This window comes from Ceratotherium simum, chromosome 6 (genome assembly GCF_057802395.1).
Source record: "Ceratotherium simum simum isolate JZ-2026a chromosome 6, ASM5780239v1, whole genome shotgun sequence".
In the NCBI taxonomy this organism is placed as follows: Eukaryota; Metazoa; Chordata; class Mammalia; order Perissodactyla; family Rhinocerotidae; genus Ceratotherium; species Ceratotherium simum.
This window is the reverse complement of record NC_141905.1, coordinates 5,565,350-5,591,226: the sequence shown is the minus strand read 5'-3', so window position 1 is coordinate 5,591,226 and position 25,877 is coordinate 5,565,350. Positions and strand designations below refer to the sequence as shown.

Below are 25,877 nucleotides of genomic sequence, written 5' to 3'. Positions count from 1 at the left end.
ATATATTCATTATATAATATGTATACATTATATATTCATTATATATTCATTTATATGTTTATTCCTTTATGTCATTATGAACATGGTTTCCTGTTTTATTCAATCATTTGTTACTTCTTGAATGATAGTGCTGTTGTTTTTTTGATACTCAGATTTTCTTAGATTTGGCCTGTGGGTGTTTCTTCAAACTGGCTTTTGACGTGTCCCACCATTTTGCATTTTCTTATTTACTGACAACACTAAAATATTCAAGACACGTCGTATATATTCCCAGCCCTAGAATCAGCCATTTCTCCAGGGACCCCTGTTTTCTTTTAGTGGAGAATGGTATTTAGAAATAAAGATCTGGTCACTAGGTATGGTCATTTCTTCTGGGGCGTCATTGTTTCTAGGCTTTCTTTGAGTTGACTGAGCTAGGAAACATGTAAATATGTGCATATACTCTCTCTCTCACACACAGACATACTTATTTTGTTATCTATGTATAATTGGAACCATGAGTTCACACTGATACCTCCAATTCTAGTTCAACACCACATGTTTTATTCTAGCCTTCCCACTTTACATATTTTCTTTCACTTCTCGGACAGTGAGAAATCTGGTTCCCTTTATCCTCCAGCATATTTATGTGTTTGCTCAATTCTCATGAATATAACCAATTTCCTGACCACATAGGCTGTCTCCTCAGCTTTAGAGCTACTAGTCAAGAGGTCCCTCTTCCCTCTCCCCACCTCCTCATGTTAGAAAACTTTAACTTTTTAAGCATGCCAGTTGTGAGAATTTTCCCCAATGTTTTACCAGGGATATAGAGAAGGGTTGTTCATAACAGGATTGAGGGCTGGCTGGAGGAACACATGGGGCAGAAAGAAGATGGAGGAGGGTGAAGAAAACTTCTGGTGAGAACATAGTTGAAATGATTTGTCAGAAAAGTTGTCACCTGCTAGGGAGAAAAATAAAGATAGGGTTTGAGGGATTTGATTGGAACATAGCTAGATTTAAGTACCTGTTGTTTCTATGTATGGTTTTATTGATAATCTGGCAATTTTAATGCTTTTGTTTTAAATGCCATCCTATTTCTGATTGCTGGCTACAGTTTATCTGCATCCCATCCTTTGCAATTGTCATATATGTGTTGATAAACTTAGAGCATTTCTTCTACCTGCCCTGCTTTTTGATTTCTAGCTTTCTATTCAGCTGCTGCCTGTCTTCCCTTTTCTTCAGGCATTGTCTGTATAATCGTCCTAATTAACCTTCAGTGCTTGGTTATTTTTTACCTGGGACTTTTGCTATCTTATTTTGCCAGTTAAGACTGCTGCTGGATCATTGATGAAACTAACCATAATGTCAATCTCGGTTTTAATTCTCAAATATTTATAACTTCACTTTCATCATGTCCCTGTGGTTTAATGTTAGGCCCATCTGGCACTATCTTTTGCCTGACTCTTGGAGGAACATTCTGGGCTTTATTTTTTTCTTTCCTTCTGTCATTCAATATGACACTAGATAGTGGGCTTCTGGGCAATTGAATTAAAATTTGATCATCAGCATAAATCATGGTTATATATTTAGTTGTATTAGAAAGTTAAAATTGCATAAAGCTGCAGTTTTAAAGTTAAATGTAGCTTTATAATTTTATAAACTCATTTTTTTGTTTCATAAAATGAGTTTATATAGGTTGTCAGCTTAAAAACAGAATCTTAACAATGCAAGAGATTTTAAAGGACAAGTAGTCCCACCTCCCACCCAAGAACAGATGTTCCTTCACAGTATCCTTCTCGAGCGATTAGAACTCACTCTCATGAAGCAGCTTATTTTTCTGTCAAATTGTTTTACCCATGGTTACCTTTGTTCTGTGTCTGGGGATTCACTGACCATCCTGGGATCCAGTCATCAGGATAGCAGTGTGAGATTTGCTATATTCTCACGGAGTAGAAATCTGAGACATAGATCAATGTGAAGCCTGAAAAAAGAGACTACCCATTGGTTTGCTGATGAGGGATACTGGCCAAAGTGTAAAAGTAAAAAGCCACTGCTATCCCATTTATAGCTCCTAGGGTGGTGATCCAAAGCGTTGTTGAAGCTGAGCATGTTCTGGCTAAGCCTGGGTATGGAAGAGGGTCAGTTTTAGTTGGCTTTTCTTTGCCGTTGTTTTTATTCAACGTATGCTGCATGCCTGTCACTGTGCTTAGGTGCTGCGGTTACAAAAAGGAATAAGATAAGGCTGTCTGGTGAAGAAGAATGTTTTGCCCTCATGGAAACTTTTGAGTACTCTTAGTATTTCCTTAGTGTGTTTGTTCAAAAGCAGAAGCATCTGGCTTGCTTTTATATAGATAGTATTTAAACTTAAATATTAAACCAGGTACTTAAATCATTGATCTGTATTATATAAAGACTTAGGAAAATGTAAACTATTTTCTCTGTGTGATCTAATTCTTGTGTTTTTTTCCTGTAATATTTTATTCTAGAAGGGTTTTAATAAGGAATAAAAGTACTGTTAATCTTTTTCTTTTGTTTAAGTGCCTTTAGAGTTTGAAGGTTCAAAATATTTCATTTTAGGGGCCGGCCCGGTGGCCTAGCGGTTAAGTGCGCGTGCTCTGCTTCAGCGGCCCAAGAGTTTGCGGGTTTGGATCCTGGGCGTGCACTGACGCACCGCTTGTCAAGCCATGCTGTGGCGGCGTCCCATATAAGGTAGAGGAAGATGGGCACGGATGTTAGCCCAGGGCCAAATCTTCCTCAGCAAAAAGAGGAGCATTGGCATCAGACGTTAGCTCAGGGCTGATCTTCCTCACCAAAAAAAAAAATTTCATTTTAACTTATTTCCCAGAAAATTAAGTTTGAAATGAGAAAATGTAGCTGTAGGTGAATCAAGAGCCTAAGAACTTTAACATACATTTGACACCTAGCCAAAGAGTGTGTGTATGTGTGTGTGTGTATTAGGATGTTTATAGTTTGGAATTTGTTTTTCCAATTTGTAATATATATTATTTAGAGCTCATTGGGATTCAGACATTCAGAAAACTCTGTGCTGGACTTTCTTTTCTTGATACTCTGATGACTTCATGCCAATGATGACCACAAGTTAACATAAGATGTATAATATTGGGAGTTTTTAAGGATGCTAACCGTATTTTTTTCACCTTTATATTCTCAGTGTCTGAGATAAAGAAGTCCACAAATGTTTCTTTTTGGGATTCTTGGAAGTATCTTTTAGCCAAGAGTCTTCATTTAGTATTAAATATTTGGAGTTTTCTTATATATTTGAAAATTGGTAAATCTACCAAATTAGGTAAAATTTTAACAAGTATTCTTTAAATATTTGTTGTCTCTATCCCCCTTTGAGGCCTCTAGTGACACTTCTTCTACCTTAGTCAGCGTAAAAGCAACAGGTAAAATCTGTAGCCTGACAAAATCAGGCTTATTGACTTATTGTCATAAAGGATACCGCACACCAGAGGAACCGTGGGGCATCTTACCAAAGAAAGGTTTTTGTAGGATTTTTTTTTTTTTTTGCTGAAGATGATTTGCCCTGAGCTAACATCTGTGCCAGTGTTCCTCTATCTTGTATGTGGGTTGCTGCCACAGCATGGCCACCAACAGGTCGTATAGGTCAGTGCCTGGTAACTGAACCTGGGCCGCCAAAGTGGAGCGTGCCGAACTTAACCACTAGGCCACTAGGCCGGCCCCCGAAGTTTTTGTAGGATTTTGAGGGAACTGGGGATTTTTAGTGAAATTCAAATGAAAAAAACTGTTTGAGAGGCTCAGAGCAAAGCGTGAAGGAACAACGTCAGGTCTGGGCTGCAAAGGGGTCCTCTTTACTTGGAAACTGTGAAGTTGAAGTAATTGTGGAATGCTGTGTCCAGAAACCCCTTATTTGAAGCTCTGCATCTCTCCAAAGTATCTTAGATCCTCCAAGCAAGAGTGGGATATTTTAATCTTACTGATATGATTTCAAACAGCAAAGTTTCTGTTAGTTTATGGTTTTAGTAAATCAAGTAGTACTTCAACTGCAGTAGTAGCAGTCGAAGAAGAGTGTCTTTAACACTTTACAGCTGTAGCATGTCCTTCAGAGCAATATTGTTTCCTGTTAACTTTATAGCTGGTTTAACTGTCTGTTATTCCAGCCTGATGAAGGACAGGGCAGGTTTTTACAGTCACAGTTAATTTTTACCTTCTCATACATTTGTTGGGCTGGATGAATTTGTCCCTGTGTCACTGAAATTCTGTCTTTTTAAATTTTTTCAGTCTTTTTTCTCTTGGTTTTGTTTTAGGTAGTTTCTCTTGCTACATTTTCAAGTTGCTCTGCAGTATCCAATCAGCTATTAATCCTAAACGTTATAATCTTCATCTCTGAAAGTTTAGTTTGGGTCTATTTTTATATCTTTCTTGTCTGTTTAACATATTCATTGTTTGCTCTACCTTCTTAAATATGTGGAATATAGTTATAGTTATTTTTAATGTCCTTGTCTACAAATTTTGGTGGTCTAGTGGTTAAGATTTGGCAGTCTCACCTCTGTGGCCTGGGTTTGTTTCCCAGTCAGGGAACCATACCACTTGTCTGTGGGTTGTCACACTGTGGCGGCTGCCTGTTGTCGTGATGCTGAAAGCTGTGCCAGCGGCATTTCAGATATCAGCAGGGTCACCTGTGATGGACAGGTTTTTTATAAGGGCAGCATATAAATCATGCTAAGACTAGGAAGAAGGACCTGGCCACCCACTTCTGAAAAAAATTGGCCATGAAAAGTAGGAGAGCATCGTCTGATATACCTCTGGAAAATGAGAGGGTGGCACAAAAAAGACCGAGCAGGGTTCTGTTCTGCTGTGCACAGGGTCACAAGGAGTTGGAATTGACTCTGTGGCACTAACAGCTACTGTTATTGTTTCTGTGGATTGATTTTTCTCATTATGAGTCATATTTTCCTGCTTCTTTGTATGCCTGATAATTTTTGATTGGATGCTAGTCATTTAGACTTTTACTTTGTTGGGTGCTGGATATTTCCCTGTAAGTTTTGGCTTATGAATCAAATTGACTTGGAAAAGAAGCATCGGCTACTTTCTTAATGGATTTGCTCATCAGTACTCACTTCCATATTTGAGGGGGATCCTCAGTAGATCTCCCGAGTTCTTTCTGCAGCTCCTTCTGGTACTGTGCTCTACGAACTCAAGCTGCTTTCATCTCTCTGGACTCCCAGTTCCATTTCCTCAACTAAGAGAGACTGCTGCTACTGGTTGGACTCTGAATTCTCCCTCACTGTGCCGTTGCCAGGAAGCTCAGGCAGTTGTAGGGCTTTACCTCATTTGTTTTTCCTTCCCAGGGATCATTGTGCTATGCTACCCAATGTCCAGCGTCTGAAAACTGTCTCATAGATTTTGTCCAATTTGTTAGTTTCAGATGGAAAGGTAAATTTGGTCCCTGTTGCTTCATCTTGTCCAGAAATGGAAAACCTAGATTCATATATGTGTTGTTATGATAATCGTTATGTTCTGTACCTTTGTAGTCTAGAAAATAAGATTTTATTTTTCATGAGAACTTAAGAATATAATGAGTACCTCCAAAACTAATGATCCGTTTTTGTTTCCTTCTCTTTTTTTTCTCGCCTTACTTTTGACCTGACTTAATCTGGAATTCCATATTAAACTGAAATACAGTTGTATCTACTCATGTTTAGTTATGATTTATATGCTGCCCTTATAAAAAACATTTGAGAAAGTGTATAGATATAAACTTGGTAGAACTAGGTTGAAAATAAACGAGCAAATTGTGTTAAGAAAAAGTAAGGATTAGAATGTGATGAAGCCAAAATTCAAGCCTTTTTAGAGTCTTGATAGATTTCCTAAGGAACTACCACACATATAACTTTGAGCTTCTTAGAAGCCAGGACAGAGAAGATTGTCAGTGGCCCTTTTGCTTTGTAGGAAAGACTGTTAAAAATAGAAAACTTACTACCCTTGGGCCAAGTATGCGTTATGTTTTAATCTTTTTCTATGCCTGAACCAGATAAGTATTGCTGTTAAACTTTCATTTGTTATTGATGGGTTATTTAATTAACAATATTTAATTTCAGAATATAAATGAAGGATATCTTTATCTCTTCCCATTTTGTAGGATTGCCTGTATTAAGGTTATAGTCATCTTCTTATTACTCTTTGATTTCTTACTTTCTTTTACTCTTGTCTGTATTTGATATAGTTGCTTCATGGAAATTAAGATATTAACTGATAAAATTATAAATAATTTATACTTTTTCTATTTTACAAGTTTTCTGAGAGAATTTAAATTTTTAAAAATATTTTTTATTTGGAAATAATTTAAAATTTTTTTAAAAAAAGTTTTTATTTACAAGTAGTTTCAGAATTACAGAAGAGTTGCAAAAATAAAATAGTACAAAAACACTCCTTACCCTGATTATCTTAACATTTGCTTTTTCATTGTTCTTTCTCTCTCTGTATTTGTGTATATGTACACGCTTAATTTTTTTCTGAATATAGAGTAAGTTATATATATCATGCACTTTATCCCTAAATATAGTGCGTATGTCCTAGTCAATTACATGTCCACATCACAGTAATCAACTTCAGTAAATTTAATATTATTCTAGTATTTTTACTTAATCTACTGTTATGTCAATTTTGTCAGTTGACATAATAATATCCTTTGTTGCGTTTTCTTCTGTTTGGTACAGGATCCAGTCTAGGGTGAGATATTTCATTTAGCTGTTATTTCTCTTTAGTCTCCTTTAACCTGGAACGTTTCCACAGTCTTTCTTTGTCTTTTATGACATTGACACCCCTGATGCCTTTAAAAAAAGCTTCTCATTTTGGTTTAGTCTGAAGTTTCCTCAGGATTGGATTCAGGTTATTCATTCTAGGCCTGGATACTGTACTATGTAAGTGATGATGTATTCTTGTCAGTGTACCACATCTGAAGGCTGTTAATTATGATCACGCAGTCAAGAGTTTGTCTATTCCTCTACTGTATAATGACTGTTTTTTCCCTTGCAACTAAAAAGCAGTCTTTGAAGAGATACTTTAAGGATATTCAAATACCCTGTTCTTCGTTAGAATATGTTCTTAAATTTAGTATACATGATGATTTTTTCCTGATCCAGTGTTTATTGTGCTGGTTGCAAAATAATCATTTTCCATCTCATGCTTCCTCCATATTCACCAGTCAGTTCTCAACACTCTGCTATATGCATGAGCCTGCCCTTCTCATTTATTTATTTTTCTTTTATGAGTATGGAGTCATGAACCCTTGAGTGTTGTTTTTTTTAATGGTTCATAATTCATGACTTATTTTGGAGCTAAATTTGTCCTGATTTGGCTAGTGGAGCCTCTTCAAGCTGGCTCTTTTGTCCCTGTGACATGCCACCATTCTGTGAGTACTTCCTTATGTTCTGGCATAACAGTGTTCCAGGTTCATCTTGTTCCTGCTCTGCTCCAGCCCTGGAAATCAGGCCTATTCTCTGAGGAGTCCTCATTCCCTTTAGTGGGGAATGGTGTTAGAGACCAAGATCTAGGCACTAGATGTGCTTATTGCTTCTTGGCCCTTTTAGCAGATGGTGATACGGAACATGCATGTATATGCATATAGGTTCCTGCCTATGCACATATCTCTTCTGGAAATCATGAGTTCACACTATCTCCAATATTCATCCATTCATACCAGGTTCTTTCTTGCCTTCTGTCTTAACCCTGACTCCCAGCAACATCAACACATTTACTCAAACCTGTGATACATCTGAAATAGTTACAGAATTGCTTTGTCCATTCCACTATAGTAAATAAATCTACTAATTTGTTGGGGATTTGTTTGTGGTTATGCACTTGTCCCATGCTACCCTGCTCCCAGTTGAGGGTATAAAGTCAAATGCTGTGTTCATAAGTTACTTAGATTAGCTCTGTCTGTCTGCCTCTTGGTCTGTCTTTGTCTTCCGTTCAGTGTGTTTGCTATTCATTTGAATTACGAGTAGGATTGTTTGTTCTGGTTTGCTTTCAGTTTTAGGTTTTTTTCCCCTTCTATTCTTAATTGATTTATTTTTTGAATATGTACAACATTAATATGCTTTTAAAAGTCAAAACTATACAAAAAGGTAAGGTCAGTGAAGGATCACTTCATTAACATGTATTCTAGCCCATCACCACCCCTTGTAGGGCACCGGCTTCATTGTTCTCTGCTTTATCCTTTCTGTGTTTCTTTTTATAAAAATAAGCACAGATTTTCTTATTTTCCCTTTCTTATGTGCTTTTCTGTACTTTGCTCTTTTTTATTCAGTAATAACTCTTGGAAATCACTCTGTTTTGGCTCATAGAGATCTCCTCAGAGATATATATTTACAAGTTTTTAAAAAGTTGGGTTTAGGGGCTGGCTCTGTGACATAGTGGTTAAGTTCGGTGTGCTCTGCTTTGGCAGCCTGGGTTTGTGGGTTTGGATCTTGGGTGCAGACCTACACCACTTGTCAAGCCATGCTGTAGTGGCAACCCACATACAAAACAGAGGAAGATTGGCATAGATGTTAGCACAGGGCTAATCTTCCTCAAGCAAAAAAAGAGGAAGATTTGCAACAGATGTTAGCTCAGAGCAACTCTTACAAAAAAAAAAAAAGGTTGGATTTAGATTGTATTTTTTCTTTAGTTTCTTTCTTCCTCCATTCATGTTGTTTATATCCTTTAAGTTGTTTCTTTTTAAGGTTATGTGTGTAAGTTATGTATATATACAAATCCAGTGTTGGCAAAATTTTGTGTATTCATTCAGCACATCCCTATCATTATTTGGTCCTAATTTCAGTTGAAGATTGTTCAAAGGTTGTTGTCTTAGGATTTGATTTAGTTGCTGTAAATGAAATTCCAGATTAGTTTTTCAATGGGTAGCTTATTTTTCTCTGGGTTACTAATCCTTGGGTATTTATCTCTAGACCATTTTCAAGTTGCTGTTTTGTCAGGGATCACCTTCCTCTGTGGTGGTGTTTGACCATCTCTAGAGTATTGAAGAGTATGGAAGGAATGGGAAGAGAGGCAATGAACCATCCCTAGAAGGCCAGGACCCAGAAGGTGTACTGCACTTCTGTTCACACATCATTGACTAGAATTTAGTCATGTGCCCACACAAGCAGCAAGAGATGTTGAAAAATCGGGATGAGCACGTGTCTAGCTAAATATTCTTAAAGGAAAATGAAGGAGAGAATGAATATTCTGTAGCCACAGGTGTCCCAAGATATTTATATCTCTTTTCATATTTCTAAATTTGATAATAATCTCCCTGTTACAACTGAACCATTATATATTTAATGGTTTTTTAGTTATAAAACGTGACGCCTGTTTCAGCTGATATTTTCATCATGGCTCATTATAGTATCTTCTATTTTATAATTGTTGAGTTGTAGGCTAAGTTGTATTAAAAAGTGCCAAATATTGGATTTTATGCTTTGTTACCTGAACTTTTTAGAGTTTATGCTCAAATTATGCTATTTCAAGATGATATTCTGATGTGACAATGGCCTGCTTTTATAAAACTGTCACTACCAATTATGTTTTTGAAATTATACTCACAAACAACTGAGTAGTAATTATGCATTGTTCTTCATGTAGATAGTTGAAAATTTTTTCATAAAAATAGCAGCCGTATCTTTAAAAGATTTATCTGTAGAGCTTAATTGAATTAGGCAGAAAAGAAAGATTTTCAGCTCTGCTTCTCCCTTGTACCTGTGGATTATATTCTCTGCATAATGCTCTGTATTAACGTATTCTGAATGTCTGCTTGGCACTACAGACATTTTTGGTTTTAGTTTAGGAATATCTGCAGGTTTCCCTCAAATAATACTCTTGAATATTTAACAAACTATGAAAATGTATTTTGAAGCTTTTTTTTTCAGTGTAGGACAATTTGAGATTATACGATTATGCTTAAATTCTAAAGAGCTAAATGTATCCTAATCTTTGTAAAACTTTCTCCTTCAAATTCTCCATGCTTCTACCACCCATCTTTAAAAAAAAATCCTTAATTTTTTTAGAAGGCCGAAACCAGATTAATTTCCCCGTTTTGAATTGCCGCTAAAGTACCACACACACACAGTTGTGCATTGCAGTACTTTGTTTTTTCAGAACTCATTTAGTTGTAGAGCATGCTGATTGAATTACTCAAGAGTGTGATTCTCTTCTCATGATATCCTTGTGTGGGAAAGGCTGGATGAATTCTGATCAGCTGACTATGTTTGTCCTCATTTAGTACAGAGTCGACTTTAAACTTAGAAATAAATTTGGTACTGTTGTTAAAAAAATTCGTATGGCTTAAAAGCAGTTACTCCAATCTTTTTCCTTTTAGGAGCCAGCTCAATGAAGGATAGCACAATATTATCATTTCTTCTTAGCTTTTTATGAAGGAACTCTACTTTTCTCTGCTTTACAATTGTGATTCAACAAGCCAGTCTGTTGACGACAGCCTTGACATTATAATTGTAACCAATTTTTATCCAGTGTTTTCCTAGAAACTGGATTCTGTCTCATGGATAAATGCTCCGTAGGTCTGTCACTGGCGTATTTTTTCCTTAACTTTAATCGTGTGTTACATTTGAGGTTCGCCTTGTTTGTCATGCCCCTAGAGAATTGAATAGAAAAGAATAGCATGTTTAAGATTACTAGGACTGAAATAGGCTAAAATGATTCCAAATCTTTAGAATGTTAGAGTATTCTCTTATTAAGAGCTTTCTATTTATTTTGTTCTAAATATTCTTCTCATTAGATTGCAGAGCAAACAGAATCCACAAATGTTTTAACACAGAGAAAAGTTAAGGAATCTGGTTAATATGTTTCATCTGCTTTTTAAACCAGAATAAAATTAACAAGAATAAAGATAATCCTTGTGGTGCAATCAGAATGACCCAGTTAAAACTTTGCTAGGTTGCTAAATGGTAAGGATGATTTTCATTTTCCATGAAAAGTTGATTGCTATATGGTATTTTTGCAGATAGTGTACACAATCACTTTCACTAAGTGACATTAGCGTGCGATGTAGTGTTGTATAGTTTCCATATATAACGTGCATGTGGAATTGTCATATCATAGTTTGGAATGATATAAAGAACTTGGAGTCAAGTCAGTATCGTGCGCGGGCCCCCCCGCCCCCCATATATTGGCCACATCCAGATGTTATTTTTGTGTGTGTGTGAGGAAGATCAGCCCTGAGCTAACATCCATGCCAATCCTCCTCTTTTTGCTGAGGAAGACTGGCTCTGAGCTAACATCTATTGCCAATCCTCCTCCTTTTTCTCCCCCAAAGCCCCAGTAGATAGTTGTATGTCATAGTTGCACATCCTTGTAGTTGCTGTATGTGGAATGCGGCCTCAGCATGGCCGGAGAAGCGGTGCATCAGTGCACGCCCGAGATCCGAACCCGGGCCGCCAGTAGCGGAGCGCGCGCACTTAACCACTAAGCCATGGGGCGGGCCCCAGAGGGTGTTTTTTATTTTAATTTTTAGATAGTAGGATGTATCTTCATCTCCTCCCTCTCCCTGTAATAAACCCTATATTGACCATGTAAAGCTTTCAAATAAGAGTCAAGGAAAAGTTCTAATTGGAACCACTTTCTTTTAGATTACTCATTAGCATTAAAATGGTAAAACCTCATCAAAAACTTTAAAAATAATAGTATTACTAAATTGCCTTGTTCAACAGAGTAAATAAAAAGTTCATTGAATGTGTCCTTTTGATATAAGTTATTCAGTATTCTGTATACTGTTGGGTTTCAAGGGTTTTTTGAAAAAAATTTTTTATTGTGGTAAACACAACATGAGATCTTCCCTGTTAAGAAACTTTTAAGTGTTCAGTACAGTATTATTAACTGTAAGCACAATGTTAGACAACAGATCTCTAGAACTTTTTCATTTTGCATGACTGTATCCATTGAAGTATATCCGTCTATATCCAGTGAACAGCAACTCCCATTTCCCCTTCCCCCCTGCCCCTGGCAACCACCATTCTTTCTGTTTTTATGAGTTTAACTACTTTAGATATCTCATATAAGTGGAAACATGCAGTATTAGTCCTTCTGTGACTAGCTTATTTCATTTAGCGTAACATCCTAAAGGTTCATCCATGTTGCAGCATATGATAGGATTTCCTTCTATTGTATGGCTGAATAATATGCCTTTGTATGGTCATATCACATTGTCTTTATCCATTCTATCTGTTGCTGGACAGCTAGGTTGTTTCTACCTCTTGGCTATTGTGAATAATGCTGCTGTGAACATGGGAGTGGAAATATTTCTTTGAGATCTTGCTTTTAATTCTTTTGAATAAATACTCTGAAGTGGGATTACAGGATCCTATGGTGGTTCTATTTTTAATTTTTTGAGGAACCTCCATACTGTTTCCCATAATCACTGCACTATTTAAATTCCCACCAACAGTGCACAAGTGTTCCAATTTCTCTGCATCCTTGCCAACACTTATTTTTTGTTCTTTTAATAGTGGCCATCCTGCTGAATGTGAGTTGATATCTCATTGTGATTTTGAGATTGTATTTCTCTTGTATTTGTCTTATGATTAGTGATGTAGAGCATCTTTTCATATACCTGTTGGCCCTTTGTATGTCTTTGGAGAAATTTCTGTTCAAGTCCTTTGCCCATTTCTTAATCAAGTTGTTTGTTTTTGCTATTGAGTTGTAAGAGTTCCTTATATATTTTGGATAGTAAGCCCTTATCAAATATATCATTTGCAGATATTTTCTCCCATTCTGTAGGCTGCCTTTTCACTTTTTTGATTGTTTCCTTTGCTGTGCAGAAGCTTTTTAGTTTAATGTAGTCGTACTTGTCTATGTTTGCTTTTGTTGCTTGTGCTTGTAGTGTCATATCCAAGAAGTCATTGCCAAGACCAGTTTTACGTATCTTTTCTCTCATGTATTCTTCTAGGAGTTTTATAGTTTTAGGTCTTAAGTTTAAGTCTTTTAATCCATTTTGAGTTGATTTTTGTGTCTGGTGTAAGATTAGGGTCTAATTTCATTCTTTTGCATGTGGTACCCAGTTTTCTCAGCACTGTTTATTGAAGAGACTATCCCCAAGTGTAGTCTTGACACCCTTGGTGAAGAGCATTTGACCATATATGTGTGGATTTATTTCTGGGCTCTCTGTTCTGTTCCCTTGGAAGACATATGTCTATCTTTATGCCAGTATGCTACTGTTTTGGTTACTGTAGCTTTGTTATATGTTTTGAAATCAGGAAATGTGAGGCCTCCAGGTTTTTTGTTCTTTCTCAAGATTGTTTTGGCTATTCACGGTCCTTTGTGGTTGCATATGAGTTTTAGGTTTGTTTTTTCTGTTTCTGAAAAAAATACCTTTGGGATTTTGATAGGAATTGCATTGAGTCTGTAGATCACTTTGGGTGGTATGGACGTTTTAACAATATTAAATCTTTCAATCCATGAGCACAAGGTGTTTTTCCATTTATTTGTGTCTTCAGTTTCTTTCAGCAGTGTTTTGTAGCTTTCAATGTACAGATCTTTTGCTTCCTTGGTCAAGTTTATTCCTAAATATTTTATTCTTTTGGTGCTGTTGTAAATGGGATTTTTTTCATTTCCTTTTTGGGTTGTTCTTTGTTAGTTGTATAGAAAAGCAACTGATTTTTGTATGTTGATTTTTGTACTGTACAACTTTACTGAATACATTCATTGGTTCTAATGGGATTTTTTTGTTTGTTTTTTTTGTGTGGAATCTTTAGGGTTTTCTACATGCAAGATCATGTCATCTGTGAACAGAGAAGATCTTACTTCTTCCTTTCTGATTTGGATGCCTTTTATTTCCTTTTCTTGCCTAATTGCTTTTGCTAGTATGTCCAGTACTGTGTTAGAAGTAGTGAGAGTGGGCGTCCTTGCTTTGTTCTCCATTAAAGAATCTTTTGGTTATTCACTGATGACTATGATGTTAATTGTGGGCTTTTCATATATGGCCTTTACTATGTTGAGGTAATTTTCTTCTATTCCTAGTTTGTTGAGTGTTTTTTTTATCATGAAAGGGTGTTGGATTTTGTCAAATGCTTTTTCTGCACCAGTCAAGATGATCACATGGATTTTGTCCTTTATTCTGTTAATGTGGTGTTATCACATTGGTTGATTTTCATATGTTGAGCCATCCTTGCATCCCAGGGAGAAATCCCATTTGGTCATGGTGTATGATCCTTTTAATGTGCTGTTGAATTTGATTTTCTGGTATTTTTTTGAGGACTTTTGCATTTATATTCATCAGGGATATTGTTCAAGGACTTTTGAGATGAGCTAGAACAGTGTATCCTAGTCTTTTTTATAATAACAGATACTTATTAACAGAGTGTTTTCATGTCAGTTATCCTGTTTGTTTATTGCAGTCCCTCTGTTAGGTGGGTAGATTTTATATTCCAATTTTCTTATGAATATGCTCAGACAAAATTACACATCATCACATATCAAGTATTATCATTAATATTATCAATAATAATTAATACTTGTATAGCACATATTGTTTCAGGCACTCTTCTAAGTGTTTTACATATATTCATTTAATCCTCACAACAGCCCTTTGCAGTATGTACTGTTATTAACCCCATTTTACAGATGAGAAAAATGTTGAGTAACAAGTAGTAGTAGAGCTTACTATTCATCTGGATTTTAATCTAGACAATCTTGTTCCTGAATCTGCTTTGTTAACTATTGGATGTATTGCCATTCACAATTAACTAGAAGGGGGTCTATTTTAATTTAGAACCTTTACCTGCCCTGCTGTTTTGTTACCTATGGAATCAGATACCTTTTTTATTATCCAGAAGATTGTTTATTACCTGGAATCAGTGCTTTTTAAAAAAGGAGTAAAGTGCTTGAGCATTGAGGCACCTATTCTTTCCAAAAGTCTGTTCTCTTCCTAGACTTATGACTGTGCTTTGGGTATAAGAGGTTGCTTAAATGGGGGATCTAACAACTAGGACACATTTAGATTATATAGCTGATGTTTGAGAGAATAACAGTAAGGAATAGAGAGCTAGGTTTTAAAATTTATGTTGAGTCTACTCTGTGTGGTTGTGCCTCAAGAGGCCTGATCAAGTCATTGCATGAATGCATAAATTGGTTTAGATTACTAATGTGTCATTACTTTATGCAAACCCTGGTGTATAAGGATAATGGGTTTCTATACCAAATACAAATGAGAGACTTTGCATTATGCAAGTTTCACAGTAGGATTCCTTTTAGCATTAAGATTTTCTAACATTTAATATGTGAATCAGTTTAAACTTTATCTTTTAATAAACCAGTTCCTGTAGAGCTTACACTGTTATCTTGATGTCACAGCATGGTTATTTTAAAGATAATATTTGTATAAAAAGATAACCTTGAATGATGCTTAATTCCAATTATCTTAGTTCACTGCAACTAGTAAGGGAAGATGCTTAATTTTTTGACGTAAATTTTTGGCCAATCTTGAAGTATGTTTCTCCACTTGTCCTCTAATTTTTTGTGTGTAGTACTGAGAACATGAAGATTATTACACTCTTATAAACAGAAAATCTCTAATGATATCAAACCATTTATTTGAACTTGAAAGGACAAAATTTAACATCACTTCTGTATAAAGCATGGAGAAAATGTTGTTGGTCTCTGTTTAATCAGTCTTTTTGAAAGCAAGGATTTGTTCCCTTTTATACAGATTTAATCCTATGGATTTGATTATACAGACTCACAGCCCTTTATTCTTAATTCTGCAATTCAAAGTGTTAAAACTGAAAGGTTTTTTCATTAAGTTTATAGTAAATTGATTTGCCAGCAAACTAACCTGAACTGAAGTGGGGCAGTTTACATCTTTATCGCACTTAGTGTGAATATGTATATATTTCGCTGTAGAAATCACATATGTTGTTACATAGTACTGCTTTAGACTCCACTGTGTTATGTAATATGTGGTATATGTACCATATTTACCTTTATAAAATTTGAAAACTTCTGAATAATTGTGCTTATCTGGCCCCAAGTTTCACTTAAGTGAATATGGACCCTTATCACTTGTCATAAGCTGCCTGATTTCCATTGTTGGAAGAATGTGGGGCATGAATCAGTAGTATGAGGAATGAGAACATGTTGCACTAACTATATTGATTAGTAAGTTAGTATAAGCCTGGCAAGAGGTTTAGTTTCATCTCTTGGTTGGTAATAGTTGCCTGGAGCACTAATTGTTGATTTTGTAACAGAATACCACAGTGACTCCATGTCTGCCATAGGCATGGGAGCATGGTGGGAATATGAGCCAGGTAGTAATTGTCTATCCTGCTCTGTCTAGTTGTTTATGCATTTAAATTATTTTTTATGATTTTTAATTTATTAAATGAGACAATTTTATAATGACGGACAATAAGATGGAAACAGTTGATCTTTTTCTCATTTCTCTAGTCTCCTACAAAAGCTGTATATAATGCCAGACATTGGAACCATCCAGACTCGGAAGAACTACCTGGACCACCAGTAGTAAAACCTCAGAGTGTCACAGTAAGTGAACTGTACTTCTTAATTTTGTGTTTGTTAATAAATTATAATTTATTTTTTTTATTTTTATTTTTTTTGGTGAGGAAGATCAGCCCTGAGCTAACATCCATGCCAATCCTCCTCTTTTTGCTGAGGAAGACCAGCTCTGAGCTAACATCTGTTGCCAATCCTCCTCCTTTTTTTCCCCAAAGCCCCAGTAGATAGTTGTATGTCATAGTTGCACATCCCTCCAGCTACCGTACGTGGGATGCTGCCCCAGCATGGCTGGAGAAGCGGTGCATGAGTGTGCGCCCGGGATCCGAACCCGGGCCGCCAATAGTGGAGCGCACGCACTTAACTGCTAAGCCACGGGGCCAGCCCCAATAAATTATAAATTAATTAAGCAGTTGCTATCTTCATTCATAATTTGAAAGTCTCTGACTTTTCTCTTTAACAGCTTATTATAGACTCCCTCACCAAAATTTAATGGTTTCAGTTTAATTCATTGGAAAACTGAGGATAATGTTCAGGATTTCAGAAATTCTAGTGCTACTAGGTTATAAATAAAAGCCTGCTACTAGGTTATAAATAAAAACCTTAAAAAATATTAGACCACTTTTTACTCCTAACCTACATTTAATGGAATTACAAGATTTACTGTTTAAGGGCAGATTATTCCATATTTGAAGTTTGTATTAACTATTAAGAGCAATATTATAAATTACATCCTACATAGATCTTAAAGTGGCTTTGAGTGATTAATTTGCTTTTCAGAGGAGAACTTTTTCCTGCATTCTAGTAATACCTTTCAATTCAAAAAACATCTAAAAAAGATTCTTACCAAATTATTTTCTTCAGAATAACTGGTCGGACCATACATTAATACTTTTAGATTAATGGTAACAACTCAGTCATCTGGAGCTATCAAGGAATTGAGTTCTTTATAACAACAAAAAAAATTAGGGATAGAGATCTTGTTAAAATATAATGTACAGTTCCCTGTCTTCTATGTTGAATATATTAACCTCTTTTTACTGGTATAAAGTCGTCATTGTACGTATTAGTAATTAAGTACCATGCTTTTATTATGGCTATTTATTACTACCCTAAACTACAGATTCTTGTACTTTAGAAATTCTTTTGTCGGTTGTAGTTTTCCTGTCCCATCCCTAGCTGCCCATCAATGCTATTTATGTATATAATTGTGGTTCTTTATTCCTTTTAATGGTCCTGGAGACAAATAACAAATTGTGTGAAATGTAAGGTTAAAAAAGACCAGAAGGAATGCATGAGTGATTCTTTTGCGAGTAAAACGTATATGAGTCTTACCTAGTAGTGCATGGAATTTTAAAGTATCCCTTATGACCTTTCAGAGGCCTCCCTCCACCCTATTTTTTTTTTTTTTTTTTTTTTGCCTTTATTACTATCTTTTTTAAGCTAAATTTGCCAGGTAGATGAGATGTTACTACTTTATATATTAGAACAACTAATTTAATACCTTTATTAATAGGTGAGGCTGTCTTCAAAGGAACCAAATCAAAAAGATGATGGAGTTTTTAAGGCTCCTGCACCACCACCCAAAGTGATAAAAACTGTGACAATACCTACTCAGCCCTACCAAGATATAGTTACTGCACTGAAATGCAGAAAAGAAGACAAAGAAGTAAGGAGTCATATACAGTTTTACTGCATGTGGATAGATTTTTGTGTGTAATATTTAGCCTTTTCATGTCTTGAACAAATATCAGTACACTGATATTCACAGTTTGGAGCCACAAACTTATCTTGTCCTACTACTGCCGATGTTTTTAAAACATTTCTTTTGGTTATCATCTAATGAACTGTTTTATACACTTTTAAATAAAGTACAGCAAGCCCATAAATTTAAATATGCTAGTTTATAGTTATGAAAGAGGTGGACTTATTTTTTCTTGGCAGTTATATACTGTTGTTCAGCACGTGAAGCACTTCAATGATGTGGTGGAATTTGGTGAAAATCAAGAGTTCACTGATGACATTGAGTACTTGTTAAGTGGCTTAAAGAGCACTCAGCCTCTAAACACACGTTGCCTTAGGTAAGATCTTATTTATATTTGATAATTGTGTGCATGCTATATATCTCATTAAAATTTGCATCTGGGTAGAGCCAAACATTTGTGATTTTGTTATCATGGGTGTAGTTTATAGCCATGATAAGTTAAAATATGATTGATTTCTTATAAGGGACTTGATTCTACACGGATGAAAAAAGATGAGTGATCATAGTGTCATAGTACAGTATAGGCTTTAGTTTGCAGATGCTTAAAAGAAGTGTTATGCTAAAGATTCTTTTAAATTCTTTTTCAGCCTGAAATATTAGACATACAAGTGATAAATTTGATTAATTTAAGCATGTTTTGATTTGGATTTTTTGCATACTATAATGAATTGAATATCTTGATTTGATTGAATTATCCAGTCAGTTAGAATATGTCCAATCAAGTATTATTTATAGTCTTCACGTATCAGAAGCATTATGAAAGCTACCTGAGACTTTTTGCTTTTAATGGTAGTAGTAATGTAAGTAATATATTGTGTTAAGTAATGAGCACGTGTTATTTATATTTTTTAATATAGCATACTTAGTCACATACTGTGCATCAGTAAATTTTTGATAATTCAGTTTGCCCATGTGTTTTATGTTGTGATCTGTATGAGCAATGCTTTGATACCCTCTCTAGGCGTGTCCCCCCCCCCCCCCCCATTTGCTTCTTTGGTATTGTGCAAGCAAAAAACTAACGCGCTAGCTATTTTCAGTCCCAGTAATCGAGTCTATTTTCTCCTAGTGTTATTAGCTTGGCTACTAAATGTGCCATGCCCAGTTTTCGAATGCACCTGAGAGCACACGGAATGGTAGCAATGGTCTTTAAAACTTTGGATGATTCCCAGCATCATCAGGTATTTTTAAGTTTCTGGGATTGAGAAGCATTATTTAAAAATTCTAGTCTGTTTGGATATTGAAAAATATCTTCATTGGATATTCATATATAAATATTTCTTAATTATGGGTTGAGTTCATTTTATTTGCTAAATATATAGAGCTTAATGCCAGAAGTTTTTGCTTAATAAATCATTTAAGATTATTTTCTCATGACATTTTTTCCCGCTTGTCAATTTATTTATTTATTTATTTTTTTGGTGAGGAAGACTGGCCTTGAGCTAACATCCGATGCCAATCTTCCTCTTTTTTTGTTGTTGTTGAGGAAGATTGGGCGTGGGCTAACATCTCTGCCCATCTTTCTCTACTTTATATGGGATGCCACCACAGCATGGCCTGACAAGTGGTGCGTCAGTGCGTGCCCGGGATCTGAACCTGCGAACCCCAGGATGCGGAAGCAGAGCGCACGCACTTAACCTTTGCGCCACCGGGCTGGCCCCCTTAACTTGTTAATTTATACTATTAAAACATTATTCAGTAACCACAGCTAATATACCCTACCATGCTGGATATTTAATTCTGTACACATTGATTTCCTCTATTCAGAAAGCCTTGGAAAAAAATCTTTTACTAGTCTTTGATATTAATAGCAGCAAAAAAAAGGTTTTGAAATTAAAAAAAAAAAATTTTTCCCCCTAGCATTTTGTCTGGATGTTGAATCTAGGACAATATAGCCCATTGTGAAAAAGAATGAATTTCTCATTTTCATTATGACTTTGACACTCTTAAAAATAAAGCATATGTAATAAAAGTCAGGTTTAACATTATTGAAGTTAGAAAAAAAATAATCATTACTTATCATTATCAATAGTGGTATTTTGAGGTGGCTTTATTATAGTTTTGTTCAAGGAAATTATGTTCCACATGAAGATTCGGTGACACAGTCGAACACTGAATCTTCCAAAACTGTAAGCAATGTACTTTACCCTGAGTGAGAGTAACTCTATTACCAATCTGTAGTAGATATAGAACAATGAGGGGGAAGAGAAGAGAACTAAGAATTAATTTGCTTTGTTATGCAGTTATGAGAGGACCAAGGCATTAATGTGTGTTCTTGGGGACAGTGGATCTCCCAAGGCCTGTACTATGACCTCTTAATTTCCAAAAATAATTTGCCATGTAAGCATTTAATTAGTCACCTAATCTGAAATTTCTCTACTTTTGGGGATTCAAAGTTTAAATCTTTAGTTAGTTGTATTTCTGTGCATTGAAATAAGTTTAAGTACAGAATATCCCAAATGTTGGAATATCCCAACATAGACCTTTTTGTTATATTAATGGTTACCTAAAATACATCATCTTTAGTACTTGTAGATTTTAGTACCTGTTATAAGCAGAGTGTGCTGACTACTTGATCTCAATGATTTTGAGAGTATATTATATTAATGGTTTTTTAAAAATTACTTGATTCAACCAGACCTGTTTGGTTTATTTTAAAGAAATAGTCTAAATATGTTTATTTGAGCATCCTAGCTTTATATACTGACACAAACTAAGTTGTGTTTACTTTGCAGAAAACGATAGCTAAGTTTCTGATACAGATTTTATTTTTTTTTGTGAGGAGATCAGCCCTGTGCTAACATCTGCCAATCCTCTTTTTTTTTTTTTTTTTTTTTTGCTGAGGAAGACTGGCCCTGGGCTAACAACCGTGCCCATCTTCCTCCACTTTGTATGGGACGCCACCACAGCATGGCTTGCCAAGCAGTGCCTCGGTGCGCGCCCGGGATCTGAACTGGCGAACCCCGGGCCGCTGCAGTGGAGCACGCGCACATAACTGCTTGTGCCACCGGGCCGGCCCCTCTGATAGAGATTTTAAAACACATTATTGATTTTAAACTGAAATTCGACTTTACTATATCATAAAGAATAAAGACTAAAGTGTATTGTAAAATAAGATTTTATATATTTATATATTGCTGAGAAAAATGTTCCTTAAACTCTTTATTTAGCAGAGAATGGCCAAAGAAATATGTAATTCCACTTATATTATTCTAGCTTTGGGGCACTGAAGTAGGGAAGGTCTATAGAAAGGAAAATTTTAAAGCAACAGTGCTTTATTTATTTGATTCACATTTTCCTAGTTCCCCTACTTCCTCTGAATATTTTAAGAGGCGGGGTTTCACTGAGTAAAATACTTTCAAGGTTTCCAACATGTGAACAAATGTCAAACTGGTCTTATTTCCTGAAATTGTTACTAATTGCTTACATTAACTTTTTTTTTTTTTTGTCTCTTGAAGAATTTGTCCCTTTGTACCGCTGCCCTCATGTACATATTGAGTAGAGATCGTTTGAACATGGATCTTGATAGAGCTAGCCTAGATCTAATGATTCGACTTCTAGAACTGGAACAAGATGCTTCTTCAGCTAAGCTACTGAATGAAAAAGACATGAACAAAATCAAAGAAAAAATTCGAAGGCTCTGTGAAACTGTACATAACAAGCATCTTGATCTAGAAAATATAACGGTGGGTTCCTTCCTTCCTTCCTTCCATTATAAAATGAAAATTACTTTCAGAAATTTTTTTAATTAACCACAGCAGGTGTGTGACTTTGGACAACCATTTAACCTCTTGGTTTACAATTCAGCTAATTCTTCTAAGGTTTAGCTCTGAGCATAATTCTGTTCCCTGCCTAAAATTCCTAAACTAGCCCTTCTATATTTAGATTTTTGCCAGTAAATTTTCTATTGCATTTTGCCTAATCCTTTTCTCTTGATTTTTTTTTTTAAGGTAGAAATTACATTTTGGCTATTAGACATTCGAATTCTTATTTTCTGTGAGTTTCAGGAATAAAGATTTGGAGGATTTGCGAGGGCCATTTTCACTGAGCATTCACTAGTTCCAGAGTATCTGTGAGTGTCTGATTAACTGCTTCAAGGGACCAAGACTCAGAAGGAAGATTCCTAGGCACCTGCCCTACCTGGAGCAATGTCTCTGATAATTGGGGTCATGGCCAGTAGCTACCCTTATGCTTAACACAACTTCCCAAGTTTAAGATGACTGTCTTGCTTTTGGTTACTTCCAGTTCTACTTTCTTCTGGGTTTTTTACTTTTAGATCCCCAAAGGTTACTAGGCCAGTAGAAGATAACTGGCTTTGTCATTTTGAAAAAATGAGATATTTGTTTATATATAACCTGACTTTCAGCTATTTCCAACATCAAAACTATATAAACATTGTTTTTTCTACTGCCTACTAAACCGAAGACTGCAGCATTTGCCTCAAAAATTACAGAATGCTTTGTGCTAGCCAGGTACAATTTAGGCGTGTGTTGCTCTGTTTAGTTAGGGTAGAGTAGGGAATAGATTCAGGTAAAGTGGGAGTTGAGGGGGAAGATCAAGTTAACATTAATAGGCAAGATACAAAATTGATATGTATTCAGTACTTTCACTTATTAAAATTGGAAAAATAGCTGTTATACCCAGAAGGTGGATAAATGAATCCCTCTGTCTCACCAAACTATTTATTTGTATACTACTTTTAAAATGGATTTGTAATTTTTATTTACTTTTATTTATTTATTTTTTAAATAATTTTATTTATTTATTTTTTCCCCCAAAGCCCCAGTAGATAGTTGTATGTCATAGCTGCACAGCCTTCTAGTTGCTGTATGTGGGACGTGGCCTCAGCATGGCTGGAGAAGCGGTGCGTCAGTGCGCGCCCGGGATCTGAACCCGGGCCGCCAGCAGCGGAGCGCGTGCACTTAACCGCTAAGCCACGGGGCCGGCCCATACTTTTATCATTTTTTCATAACATATACAAATTTTTAATGATATAAAAGAATAAATTTGAGCCTATTATATTTGTTTGCTGCATAATGAATAAATGTACCTTTTTTTTTTCTCTCCCATATTGTTCAACACTTAGATTCTTTCCAAGCATTTGCTATTAAATAACAGGATGATAAACGTGTTCATTGAATTTTATCCATGGTTTGTTGAATTTATTAGGATGCTAAATACCAGTATAATAACTTTCTTATATTGTGTTAAATAGTTTACACGCATGATTAAAACCAGAACACAGTTGCTAATTTTAGGATGCTAATTAACTTCAGCTATTCTTGAATATATTGTATTTGTTTTAAATCTTACGATAGACATTGTGTGACTATCCCCTACACATTAGTTTTGTTTTTATTAATTACTTAACTTCTTCCTTGAAATATACTGCTACTGCTGATATGCCATGGGAAGATAATGTAAAATATTAATCTTATAATGTTTTCAGATATAATTCAAATAATTGAGAGCTAACACTTGCTGAGTAGTATTCTAATTAATGATTTGGCTGTGCTTTAACTCTTTGAGAACTATCTAGTTTTCAAATAAAATGTTTGAATTGTAGGCTGTTTTTATTTTATTTATTTATTTATTTTTAAATTTTTAATTATTTATTTTTTTGTGAGGAAGATCAGCCCTGAGCTAACATCCATGGCAATCCTCCTCTTTTTTTGCTAAGGAAGACCGGCCCTGGGCTAACATCTGTGCTCATCTTCCTCTACTTTATATGGGACGCCGCCACAGCATGGCCTGATAAGCTGTGCATCGGTGTGCGCCCGGCATCCGAACCCAGGCTGCCAGCAGCAGAGCACGCGCACTTAACCGCTACACCACGGGGCTGGCCCTAGGCTGTTTTTAAATGCTAGCTTATAATATACTGAATGTAGCCTAAAATATCAGACAATCCTTTTCATGCCAATAGAAACAAACAAAATCCCTTTTTAGCATAAAAACTTATGAGTTTTTGCTATATTAACATGAAATTACTATTCTCCTTCTTCCTAAACAAAGCAAACCTCATTAGGCTTCAGCTTCACTACTGTAACTCATGAGCTAGTATCCCTGAACTGATCTCATTAAATTATTCTTTCAGGGACTTAGACTGAGAATTGGGCAGAATTGGGTCTGTTTTTATAGTATTGAATTCTAGTTCCACATTTGTCACCTTGGACATCAGCCTTGTTTTTTTATTTATTTATTTTATTTTTTATTTTTTATTTATTTATTTTTTCCCCCAAAGCCCCAGTACATAGTTGTATGTCACAGCTGCACATCCTTCTAGTTGCTGTATGTGGGATGCGGCCTCAGCATGGCTGGAGAAGCGGTGCGTCGGTGCATGCCCAGGATCCGAACCTGGGCCGCCAGCAGCGGAGCGTGCACACTTAACCGCTAAGCCACGGGGCCGGCCCCTCAGCCTTGTTTTTTTAAAGAATAGAATAAAATATGCTAGATCTCTTCTAAACCTGTAATACTAAGATTTTTGCTGGTAAGACCTGTTTTTTGCTTTTCTAAATATCTGATTTATATTCAGTTTCAAATAGGCCAGGAGGATTTAATGTAAACTTGCATCTTTCAAAGAAAAGAAGCTTAGGGAAGAAAACCAGATCTTTTCAGCGTTGCCGATTAAGGCATTTCTTTTGTTATGCTGAAGTTCCTTATTGCAACAGGAACCAGATTGCTCTTTGTTGGGGTGGCTGTATGCTTTTAATAAAAAATACAGTGAAAAAGAAAAATAATAATTAAAGGTAAATAAAGAGAAAGAAAAACTTGAGTCTAGTAGCAAATATGGCTCTTACTGTTCTATGCTTCCTCTGGTGGTGGTCCTGAATCATTATATACATGTCATTTTGTCATGGTGGCCATACGATGTGGATCCAAGCTGCTGACCCTGCGGTGTAAAGCTTAAGACCTATGAGTCTGAAACACTAAAAGTAACTAAGGATTTTTATTCAGAATAGATGAGAAATATATAGAACAATAAGAAAAAGACAAGCAACCTTGCAGGAAAATAAGGAAAGAATAATTGACATAGGATTCACAGCTGAAGAAATACAGTTAACTAATAAATATGTGGAAAAAATGCTCAAGTTTACTGTATTCAGAAAAATATAAACCAAAACAATAAGGTACCATTTTATCCTCAGGAAAAAATTTAGTGATAACTCGTGCTTTTGAGGATTCAGGGCAACTGATATACCCATACTTTGCTCCTGGAGTGTTACTTGTTACAGTATGGTAAATTAATCCAGTATATTGATTTACAGTTTATACACACTTTGATTCAGTAGTCCCACCCTTGAGCCTCTATACTGTAGAAATAACAGCACTAATATATATTTTATTTGAACTGACAAATGTTAAACTATTTTTTAATTTTTGCTGAGGAAGATTGGCCCCGAGCTAACATCTGTTGCCAGTCTTCCTTTCTTTTCTTGAAGAATATTCGCCCTGAACTAATATCTGTGCCAGTCTTCCTCTATTTTGTATGTGTGTCGCTGCCACAGCATGGCTGCCTACAAGTGGAGTAGGTCTGCACCTGGGAACCAAACCTGGGCCACTGAAGCGGAGCGCACCAACCTTAACAACTAGGCCACAGGGCCAGCCCCCTAGACTACTTTTAATAATGAGTTTTCTCTGTGAAAAGCCAATGGTT

General features: G+C 35.7%; 1 protein-coding gene across 2 annotated transcripts in view; it reads left to right on the top strand.

The window, feature by feature from the left end:
• Positions 1–25,877, top strand: part of WAPL (WAPL cohesin release factor) — a 97,512-nt gene that overhangs the window by 53,745 nt on the left and 17,890 nt on the right. For both annotated transcript variants that reach the window (XM_014789014.2, XM_014789013.2), the window contains exons 5-9: positions 16,396–16,491; positions 17,978–18,130; positions 18,406–18,542; positions 19,293–19,404; positions 21,682–21,909. In XM_014789014.2, coding sequence (XP_014644500.1) covers positions 16,396–16,491; positions 17,978–18,130; positions 18,406–18,542; positions 19,293–19,404; positions 21,682–21,909 — 726 coding nt within the window. The remainder of the gene's footprint in view (positions 1–16,395; positions 16,492–17,977; positions 18,131–18,405; positions 18,543–19,292; positions 19,405–21,681; positions 21,910–25,877) is intronic.